Raw genomic sequence first — 12,073 nt, 5'->3', positions numbered from 1 at the left:
TTATTATTATTTTTAAAAGGCAGCTATGTTTAAAATTCAACATAATCAAGGAATTTTTTTTTAAGATTTTATTTATTTATTTGAGAGAGAGACACAGCGAGACAGGAAACACAAGCAGGGGAGCAGCAGAGGGAAAAGGAGAAGCAGTTCCCCTGCCAAGCAGGAAGCCCAATGTGGGGCTCGATCCCAGGACCCTGGGATCATGACCTGAGCCAAAGGCAGATGCTAAACGACTAAACCACCCAGGTGCCCCATAATCAGGGAATATTGATATATATTAATACAAAGTCTTATAAATTACTCAATTGTACTATAACATGCAAAGCATGCCACAAATGACTTTAGGGTGTGGAAATGAAGTAGTCAAAGTCTAAATACATTTCTAATATTGTTCAAGGACAAATACCATAGCAAAGGAGAAAGCACTTTGGATACTACAGGGATTTTAATCTCCAAAATCACCAGTCTTACACAAGGTAGCCTAGTGTCTGTCAATCTGTCTAGACTTATCATGCCTTCAACACCAATAAAAATAAGAAAATTGTACCTCAAAGCCAAAAACTAAAATTGTGATGAAGCCCTTAAAGTATAGACTAGTAACGAGGCCCTACCTGAGACACTGGCAGCCTCACCCATGTCTGCTCTATTTAATTCAGCACCAGAATGGCATAGGCGCTGCAGTACTAGTGGGAGAGAGAAACAGAAGTTCTGATAACCTGAAAATAATACGACAATTGTTATGATGAAGATGTTTCCAGAGTTTAAGATATTTGTACCATCTTATGAATGTCACAATGGAAGGGGCATATGGGCCTGCATTAAAGGATCAGGGTGAGTTCTTTGTTTCTTGATTTTTTTTTAAGATTTTATTTATTTATTTGAGAGAGAGAGAGAGAGCAGGAGAGAACATAAGCAGGGAGGAGAGAAGAAGCAGACTCCCTGCTCACCTACCACCAATGATGAAAAGGGGCTTGATCCCAGGATTCTGGGACCATGACCTGAGCTGAAGGTAGACATTTGACCAACTAAACCACCCAGGCGCCTTCAGGGTAAGATTTCTGGGTAGATGAGACCAGATTTGATTCCAGAAAGACTTGCCAGGAAAAGAAATATATGTGTGGGCTATCAACTATAGAACAGAATTTTATCAGGATACAGAACAATAATTTTAAAAATAAACAAAACTATAGTTCAGAAAATGCAAATCAAGACCACAGTGAGATGATCATTTTATACTTAAAAGACTGGCAAACATTAAGTCTTATAATACAACTGACAGAGCAATTGAATGCAGAGCAATGGAAACTTGAGGATAAAATATGGAAGCTATCTTGTGAATCCAAAAATGCACATATTCTATGAGTTAGCAACTCTACTCTGAGAGAAACTCTAGCACCTGTACCTCACAAGATATGTACACAAAATGTTCCCTGCTGGAGTGCTTGTCATAACAACAAAAGAGAAACACCTATTTGAATGGACAACAGAGTCTCTGAATTGCAACAGGTCTACATAATGGAATATTAAGCAGTGGTAGGAATGAAAAAAAAAAAAAAGTACAGCTACACACAACTTAGATCAACTCTGGAAATACAATACTCAGTTAAAAGTGACTCACCAAAGACTACACACAGTACATGTTTGTCATGAAGCTCAAAAATGAACAAATGAAACTAAATAATGAATGGTTAAGGAATTCATACATATGTGATGGGCCGATTAGAAAAAGTAAAGGGAGAATAATTAGAAAATTCAGTGAAGTGGTTACCTCTTAGGAGGAGTAGGATCATGATGAAGCCTACAGTTGACTTTAATGTACTGGTAGAATTAAATTGGTCAATTCTGAAACCTCCATTTGATAATCTGCTTCAACACATATTTATATTATATATATTAAATTCTACATGTCAAAGTACTACATAATGAGATATTTTCAAACATAAATGGGCTGACCAGGGACATGTAACAAAAGTCACCACACTCATACACTGATTACACAAATAGTTAACATATGAATATACTCACCGGATTAATTTCCACATCAGCAATCTCAACAGATCCACCAATCCTGAGGTCTATGACATTTGCACGGCGAATAGCAACCTTATTTGAGAGAAATACAAAGCCTTGTAGAAACTACATTAAAATTTACCCATATACGACTAAAGTATTACCTGGCTTTTGGCAATATTTTAAAATTTAAATAATAATAACATATTATAAATGTCACAAGATTTATTCTGGTATTTGTCATCCCATTTCTTGTTATGCAGAATTAATATTCCTAAGAGGAATGAGTGTTCAACTCTTAAAAACCTCCACAACAAATGGGACCAGTTTATAGCTTATAAATTTGACTGCAGAGTTCTACCCATTTAACTACACATTACTGCCACTCCCCATATCCCTTCTGTATTTACCTAATCTTAAGGATTATTCAAAATTAAAACAGATAGGAAACTGAGTACAAACATACTTCCTCCCACAGAGATAAACTAATATCCATAATGACCATAATAATAATGAAAGTGGCTAAAAAATTGCTGAGCAAATGGGCCAAGTATAGTGCTAATTACATTGTCTCCTTTTTAATCCTCAGTATCCTGTGAGGTTACCAATATTAATATCCTAATTGCCAAGTGAGGAAAACTGAGGCTCAGAGAGGCAGAGCATTTTGTCTTTTAACCAGCAGTGGTTAAATATAAACCAAAGACAGCCTGAACACTCAACAGCCTCTGAGAAAATTAAGATGGTGAAATAAGAATTTAGTTGTATAATTCCTACAAAATTAGAATTGTAGATTATCTGAACATATACATGTCTAAGCAAAATTTCAGAGGCACAAAAACAGCATTCACTGAAATCCCCACCTATATACAAACAGGGAGCATCAAGGCTGATTTAAATATAAATATCAATCTAAGAAAGAGATAGGAGTGTATTTCACTCTTTACATAGAAAGTCAGTGACACTGTTCATAGGAAAAAAAAAAAAAAACTCCAAACTGTCATTTTTTTCAAAATTATTGGAGAAAGTGACACGTTATTTAATTAACTAAATCACTATATTCACAGTATTATGTGATTTCCACATTGTAATTAAAGAATATATAGTACATAAATAAAATACTTGACTAAAATCATAAAAATCAGAATGTGATGATTCAGAGGAAATGACAAATCAACATGTTCCCCCTTGGTGAATCCCACATATAAGTTTCAACTCATCACGGCTGGCTTTCACCTACCTCCCCTTTATTGATCATCCACTGAATCTACAACAGAATCTAACATAAAACTTGTGTCCAGTAAATATGTGTTGGATGAATAAATGAATTATTATGTTATGTTTAAAAGGTAAGCTTTGTAAAAACAGCATACTCTTCTAAAATACAGCAGAAACTAATCTTTTACTGAAACTATTTTTATTGGCCATATTTTTTATTTTTTCTAGAATATTATATTAAAAAACTCTGCCCAGGGGCGCCTGGGTGGCTCAGTGGGTTAAAGCCTCTGCCTTCGGCTCAGTTCATGATCCCAGGGTTGTGGGATTGCCCGCATTGGGCTCTCTGCTCGGCAGTGAGCCTGCTTCCCACCCCTCTCCGCCTCCCTCTCTGCCTACTTATGATCTCTCTCTCTGTCAAATAAATAAATAAAATCTTTTAAAAAATAAAACTTTGCCCAAATCTCAGACCATGTACCATAATATATAATTTATAATTATCTTTCAGTATGTATGTCTTCATAAAAGATAAAATCATTAGGTTATTTATCTGGGGCAAATTGGTGTTTATCACATTAACCTACATGTTATTTAAGAATTAATTGTTATGAAAAAAAGAATTGTGGGAAATTAAGGATAAAATGGGGGATATATCTAAAACTATTCATTTTGTTTTAGTGAGTAAATGTACCTAGCTGATCATGAGATTGAAAATCAAGAGTATTCCATTCCTCTAGTTTATAATAAAATTTATGAGATTAGTCTTCCATTTTATTTCTTCTATTTAATGAACAATTAGAAAAGCCCCTTAAATCAAGGTAATGTCTTTTTAATTATATAATTTCCAGAATATAAACTAGTAAAATATTCTATGCATGCTATAAAATATAGATCTTAACACCATACAGAATTTGCCTATAATTCATATAGTCATTGAAGCTATTTAGAATTAACATTCCAAAATTAATTAATTTTTCCAAAGGTATCTAATTAAATCAAATATCTAATTAATGCCATGAAAAAAGTCATCCTTTCCTCTGTGACTAGTGAGAAGTTGTCACATCTCAGAGATGCCAAATATCATTCTAATTTCACGCAAAGAATGCCTCATATTGATGAACTGTATCCATTTCAACTTGGTAGAAACTTCCACTACCAACTTGCACCAAAAATGTTTTCTACAAATCCTCTTTCCAGGTTCTGCTAACTATTTCTACAAAATTATATAGGTAAGGTTGCTTATTCTATAAATCTCTAAAAACTACATTTCTTTAGTGATAGTTCAATCACTAACAAAGTAAGCAAAATTTAAAAAATTATTCATTAGCATCATAACAGTAAAACTCACTCCCGTTTGAAGAAATTCTTAAAACAAGTTTTCTAAGAATAAACACACATACCATTTTATAGCATTAAACTTACTATTATAAATCTCCTAAACAACTAAACAAATCTACATAGACATATATAAATATAAGGAATGAATACACATATGCATGAACATACCTTTGCTCTTGTATCAAATTTTTCTGCTACAGTAGGTGTACAGGAGATATTGAGAACAGTTAGCCCCCCGAAAGGAATTACTCCTTGTGATGGAACAATATTCATAGTAGGCAAAAGACTCTGGTCACAAATCTGTAATTGAAAGTTTGCAGAAATGTTATATTATCCTTTAACTTTGCTGATCTAAAGCTTTCAACTACAACCCAGAGAGAGGACCCTTGGGCACAGGGCATGAGACGATTTCATAATATGTTTCCCAACACCAGACGCACAAATAAAACTTCAACAGGGATTTGTACCCTTAACCCAGCAAAAGGAACTTGTAGTGCCGACATCCAATTCAAATAGGATGATGAAGTCTCCTGTCTGAAGTGTTATCAAGACTTAGCAAAACTTACGAGGATGAGATAGATTTGTTAGAAAAGATGATAAAATTCTAGATACTACTTTGGTAGTTTGCCTTTTCCCTGACAGTAAACACTGAAAACGAAGTTAGTAGGGAGGCAGATGATGAAGAAGTAACCTCCTGGGGGAGCCTGTGTGGCTTGGTAGTTTGAGTGTCTGCCTTGGACTCAGGTCATGGTCCCAGAGTCCTGGGGGGATCCCTGCTCAGGAGGAGTCTGCTTCTCCCTCTCCCTCTGCTACTTTCTCTCTGTCAAGTAAATAAATAAAATTTTATTAAAAAAAAAAGTAACTCCCTGTTCTTTATTATTTCCTTGAGGGTCTACTGTCTAAGATATCATTTTGACCTTTAAAAAGTTGTAAGTATGGTGATTCACAGACCTGTACCCCTGGGGATAAAAATATATGTTTATAAAAAATAAAAACTTAAAAAAAAAAGTTATAAGTAATTTACCAAAGGATTTATGGTGTAGTTTCTCAGGAGCTAGTTTAGAACTATCTACCATGCTTTAAGCCAGAACAATTTAAAGGAAAATTGGTTAAGGTATTTTGGGAATGAGGGAACAAACAGACTTCAGAGCTGATTTTGAAGCAACAGAAGGAAAGGGTATCTGCGTTTGTCTGCTTGGGCAGAAGACATGTAGATATAAAGCTTGAATAAAAGATCTCAAACACTGACCTCTATCTAGTCTCACTATTGGGAGATCTTAATATATTTTTCAGCAAAATATTCTATCACCACTTATAATTTAAATCAGGGGCAACAACTATAAATAGAATATCTTTACAAGGATCTTGCTCTAGGTCCCAGTTTCTACTGTTAATTCCTGATGGTAGAGTAAAAACAAGAAGAGGAAAAGTATGTTATCAAATATGGAGTTGTAATAGCAACAATGGATATTTTTGAAAGTGCTCTTTTTTCCAAATTATTTCTTTTTTTCAAAAAGACAAAATGACAGGAAGACACAAAGGGGTAAGAAGAGAGATTAAGGGTAGAAGAAAGAAAAAATGATTTTTGTGGGAAATTAAAAGGACAAAGTAGATGAAATGTACTTGGCTAAGTATTGCATGAAATATCCAAATATTAGCATTAGTCAATTTATAAAGACTAAAGTATTAACACCACAGCACTCATGGCAACAAAAAAATATAAAATATAATGTGATCTGATCCAAATAATATTCCAAGATTCTACATTACCTTGAAATAAGCATGGTTTTGTCCTATGTTGTGAAGAATGGCTTTCCTCCAAGTTGTTAAACCTTGAGGGCTATTACTGAAGAGGATCCTTGGCTCCAAAAATACGACCTTAGTGTGACCAAGCTAATAATAAAAGGAGAAGAGAGAAGATACAATAGAAATAATAGTAAAGTATTTCTAACCCCCTTCTAAATGACTCAAATTTTAGCAGCCTCATGGAAATCTCTAAAACATGAAAGGTTATCAGATGTTATGATGTACTTAAAGGAAAATAGAATGGAACACTAAACTGTACTCCTAAACTGAGGAAGGCAAAGGGAATAAGACAATCCTATAGAGGAAGTAAATCCAGGACTGAGAATCATGTAAGAGATCTTAGAGATCATCTATCCAACTACATACACGGTTCGACTGTGTGTTATGCACAAGGAAAGAGTCCCCTAGCATGGGAAATATTGTGTCAAATGAGATTATCTAGGCTTGTTTTTACTATTAGCCTTTTAACACTTAATGTGTTGATAATACACACTTTGCTTTCTTCTGAATGGGGAGGTGGTTCACTGTGATTCAGAGTTACTTAGGTGCAGGACTCCTCCTCCTTACCTACACACAAATCACTTCACAGAACTACTGTGTCATGGAACAGTTTTTTGAAAATACTGACATTATCTACTTCTCCCATTTCACAGGAAGGCAAACAATAGCCAAGGGGAACTAGAACCCAAGTTTTCCAATTCCTCATACAGTGCTCTTTACACCAGACCCTGATAAATTATTTATTGTCTTGGGAGGTTTTAATACATTCTTATAATTATTTGAAGAACACGACTTCGGTAATCAGAACAATAAATTTCTAAACAAAGCTAAAAGATGACAAAATGATCAAGTAAGTCCTTCACAAATTTAGGACAAACATTAAATGAACATTGTATTTAATCACTTCACGTTCCTCCAGCTTTACTTTCATAAGAGAAACACTTCACAGTTCATTTAACTTCAGAGGACCTCAAAAATTTACCATAAAATGATCCAATTCATTATTCTGATATCTTGGACTTTAATTCTTAACAATCCAAGTATAGGGAAAGCAGAAAGTAAATTTGACCACTAAGTAACCGCAAAGATGCTGGAGGCAAATAGATCTAGATATAAATTCAACCCAAGGCATTCACTGCATGTATGAACTTGTATTAGTTAATCATTTACTCTAATCCTCCATTTCCTCACCCATCAACTGAGTTATTAGTACAGCCTAACAGAGCTGTTATAAGATTAAATTAGATAATGCATGAATAGCACCTAACATCCCACCTGATATACAGTAATTAATAAATGATATCTATTATTAATGCAAAGTCTAAGTTACTAAATTGCTCATCTTCTACTTGTTAGAAAAGAATACACATCGGGTAGGTATGTAGGCAGATTTATATTACGAACTTCATCAAACACAGTTACGTAACAACTAAAGAACAGTGTGCACACGTTCACCAAAATACAGCTGTAAGAAAGTTAAGAGAAGCATTATTATAGTAGCTAAGAATCTGAAACAATCCAAATCCCCATCAGCTGTGTAATGGAAAAATGATGGCAGAGTCACACAATGGAATACTATTCAGGAATGAGAATGAATATTGTTACCACGTATACCAGAATAGACGAAGTCCACAAACAGTATGATGAACAAAACAAGCAAGCTTTGATTACATTTATATAAATTTTAAAACCAAAATCAATCTATGCCCTTAGAAGTAAGGATGCGGATAACTCTGGGAGGGAAACTGAGGGACTGGAAGTGGGGATGGGGAGAGTGGTTCTTTTGTGATGCTAGTCATAGTCAGCTTCTTGATCTAGTTGATCTGGGTATACATTACAAAGATGCTATCAGTCTATAAAGATTGAATGATACAGAAGTCATAATATGTATCCTTTTCCGTATGTATCCTATACTTCAGTAGAAATTTTTAAAAAGAAGAGCAAGTAATTTAAACATAGGAAAAGCAGTAGGGTCCAGCTTGTTTCAAGTCTGGAGCAGAGGAATGAACCTACTGCCATCATTAAAGTGGATGAATCTCTTATCTCTTAAGGCTATGAGCTCCTTCATAGCTGAAAGATTTAAAAGCATGATCATGGCCTGGAGACAAAGATGAGATTCAGTAAAACAGCACTGGCTTGAGTTAAATTACTGAGAATATTGGGAGGAAAATTTCATACACAAATAAAGTGGATTCTTGGTGATTATGAAGTATGAAGTTAATGCCCTCTGGGCTCTACCACAAAAACAAAGTTAAAATTACATGCTGCAGCCTTAACTTTACTCATTTTTATTATAAGAAGTATACTCTATAAAATTGGAATTTTCCGTATCTCCTTGCTATGTAAATTATGTGGACCATTTCATACTGAATTATTAATTACCACTAGAATTCTAACAATACAATAGGACAAAAATATAATTTTCTCTATTTTTCCTTGGTTTCTGTTAATAAAATAATTTCATTTCAGGTGACCCCATGGTATTGTATGTTTATAGAGGCTCTAATGAAAATCTAGTATTGCTGGCACAAAAATCTTGGATTTGTGAGTTAATTTTAGGTAACGTAACACTTTTTTTTAGCAAAGTCTTCATTTATGATAGAGAAGTGACACCAAGAAAATGGTAACTCAGTTAATATTCCAAGCAGAATGAGTTTTACTAACATAGTACATATACTCAACTATACACACACACATATATATACCCAACCAATTTAAAGCCCTCAAAATAAAAATCATATTTAAAGGAAATCATTACATGTGCAACACATTTTAGTGTCAGTGTGTTTCCTTCACTGACGTGAAGAACAAATTCTCCCCTTTCTGGAGAACTGAAACCCGGCAGCCATGTTACTTCACATTCCAATGAAGAGTATGGTTCAACCGTGCCTACAGAGAATTCAGAAAGAACAGATATTGACCACATTTTAATTATGAACATTTCAATGTCCAAAATAAGAAGCAGCACAAGAATATAATGACATTATAACAAATTATTTATATTAAACTCAAAATATACAGAAATGCTACAGGAGATTATCAAGTGAGTACAGACCTACAAGAGTTTGATTAAAATCTAAAACACATACCTTATTTTCTAATTTTATAAGGCGGAACAAAATATTTGATAAAAAGTATGACAGTACTTAGCAAAATGTCCCCCTCTTATGTTTCCCAACACTCTGACATAGTTGTTAACATCACTCATTCAGTTTTCAGAGGAAGGAATTACAATTATCAGAGGCTTTTTTTGTTTTAAAATGTTCACATCCTTGGAGATATCACCTCTGATATCCTCTGATGTAACTATTAGTAATTAACACATTTTTATAATTCAAATGTATTGAGAACCCAGGAAGTATCAAGCATATTTGATGTGAGCTGCTTCATCTGTTTAAATTCATCATTTTCTTTGGAGTAAGAAAATAATACTTAATGGAAAGAATGATTTAGAAGTTTTATTCATCTTATGCCATCAGAAGGCCACACAGATTGGTATTCCAGGACTGCCTTAGCAGGATGACGATGGCTTCAAGGAGCAATGATCCTTCTAGCTTCCTACTACCATTCCATACTATGTTGGCTTTCATCCATGTAGGAAGGTATCATAGAATAGCGGTTATAGAAGCACAAATTCAGGGTGCCTGTGTGGCTCAGTGGGTTAAGCCTCTGTCTTTAGCTTAGGTCATGATCTCAGGGTCCTGGAACCGAGCCCTGCATCAAGCTCACTGCTCAACGGGGAGCCTGCTTCCCCCTTTCTCTCTGCCTGCCTCTCTGCCTACTTGTTATCTCTCTGTGTGTCAGATGAATAAATAAAATCTTTTTTAAAATAAATAAATAAATAAATAAATAAATAAAAACACAAATTCTAGGTCAAAATCCATGGTTCCAATTTCAGCTCTGCCATTTTCTAGCTGAGACCTTGGAAAATTTATTTAACACATGTCACAGAGCCTCCTTAGACATAAATGGGGATAAACAGCTGTATGTAACTCAGAGAATTGTAGGGATTAAAGAAGCTCATATATGAAGAAGTATTTCAAACAGTGCCTGGCACCAAGAAGGAAGATAGAGCTAAAAGAAACCGCTGTCCCTATCTCATTGTCAAGAAAAGCTGGGGAAAAGAGATTTCTAGACATGAATGTCCCCCCCCCCCAAAAAAAGGGGTCATCTTAGGGGAATGGATATCAGATATAGACTCAGCAATATCTATTACAATAGCATACAGATATGAACAAATAACTATAGATGACATACCAAAGACACAGTGAGAGTAGGGAGGGGGAACCTAAATTAGTCCAAGGAAGGGGAGGAAACTTCATTATATAAGATGGCATTTGAACTGTGAAAAATGAGCAGAAACTCTGCAGAAGGACAAAGCCTGGGGGAGTATAAAAGTTGAGTGACCATGCTGGAAGAGAATGGTGTATCAAAAAGTTTGATTGGAAGTAACTTTGAGAAAGCAGATCCAATATGATCTATAAAGACACCCAAGCATGCTAAGAGTTGAGAGGAGCACAGGATTATAGATCCATGCGGAAGGGTCAGCTTGAGGTAATTATCTTCCCTTCCATCAGCACGGCTATATATTTTTCTCCAGGAATATTATATTATCAGGAAACAGGGGAAATAAACCAAACAGCCACACTGAGCAAGGCTGGGATTGGCAGGGCAGGTTCTATATGGCCAAGGGTCTTTCACCAAAAGACAGTGAGAGCGAACTGCTTGAAGCCAAGTGCAAGCACTGAGCAGATTCAACAGCTCAGTCAGATGAAAGACAACACGGAAAAAAACACAAAAAGCACAAACATGAATAGTACCTAACAAAAAAGCCAAATAAGAAACCCAATTCTATCTTAGAAAACATCAATGCACTCTTTTTTTTTTTTTTTTAAGATTTTACTTATTTATTCCTGAGGGACAAAGAGAGAGGGAGAGGGAGAAGCAGGCTCCCCACAGAGCAGGAAGTCTGATGCGGCACTAGATCCTGGCACTGGATCCTGGAATCCTGGGATCATGACTTGAGCTGAAGGCAGATGCTTAACCAACTGAACCCCCCAGGCGCATCATACCAACCCACTCTTAAACTCACCCTCTACAATATCCATGACCCAAATCCAAATCCAAAATATATCACACCTCAGGAAGAAAGCACAATCACAACATAAAATTTAATTTAGAACTACTCACTTTAGTTTATAAAAATATAGACAATGACAGCATTAAATGTATTATTCAGAATGTAACGCCAATATAGCAAAAGGGATATAAGAAAAGCAACGTAAGGAAAAGTTACTTTCTGTTTTAACAAAGAGGCAAAACAAAACTGAGTAATAATTACATGAATATTCTGAACAAAAGGAAAATGACATAAGAAAAACCCATGTATATAATATAAATTATGCACACTTTCTTCAACACTACATGAAATAGATTTGAGTACTTTATTATTTGTGTCCTAAAAAAAATTCAAAAGTACTTAAAGCCTAGTGGTATTGCTCAAAAGTATTGTATTTGGAATTAAATGTCTTTGTGTTTTGTGCTTTGAAAAATACAGCAGATGTCATAAGCCACCAAAAAAATTGAAACACTAAAATCATCCCTATAAAAATAAGAATTCTAACAATTAGGAGAAGCATAACCAGCATTCAAGTTCATAATTATGAATCCACTTCTCTTTTGTCAAATCAAGCATCATCACTACATT

At 34.8% G+C, this 12,073-nt stretch overlaps 1 protein-coding gene across 1 annotated transcript in view; it reads right to left on the bottom strand.

Moving 5' to 3' along the window:
• CFAP47 (cilia and flagella associated protein 47) overlaps nt 1–12,073 on the bottom strand; it is a 546,720-nt gene that overhangs the window by 464,659 nt on the left and 69,988 nt on the right. Inside the window, exons 16-19 of the mRNA XM_059157736.1 lie at nt 9,125–9,255; nt 6,331–6,453; nt 4,729–4,860; nt 2,026–2,103 (exon numbers count right to left, since the gene is read on the bottom strand). Of these exons, the coding sequence (XP_059013719.1) occupies nt 2,026–2,103; nt 4,729–4,860; nt 6,331–6,453; nt 9,125–9,255 (464 nt within the window). The remainder of the gene's footprint in view (nt 1–2,025; nt 2,104–4,728; nt 4,861–6,330; nt 6,454–9,124; nt 9,256–12,073) is intronic.

This window comes from Mustela lutreola, chromosome X (assembly GCF_030435805.1).
Source record: "Mustela lutreola isolate mMusLut2 chromosome X, mMusLut2.pri, whole genome shotgun sequence".
NCBI lineage: Eukaryota > Metazoa > Chordata > Mammalia > Carnivora > Mustelidae > Mustela > Mustela lutreola.
This window is presented reverse-complemented; position numbering and strand designations above follow the sequence as displayed.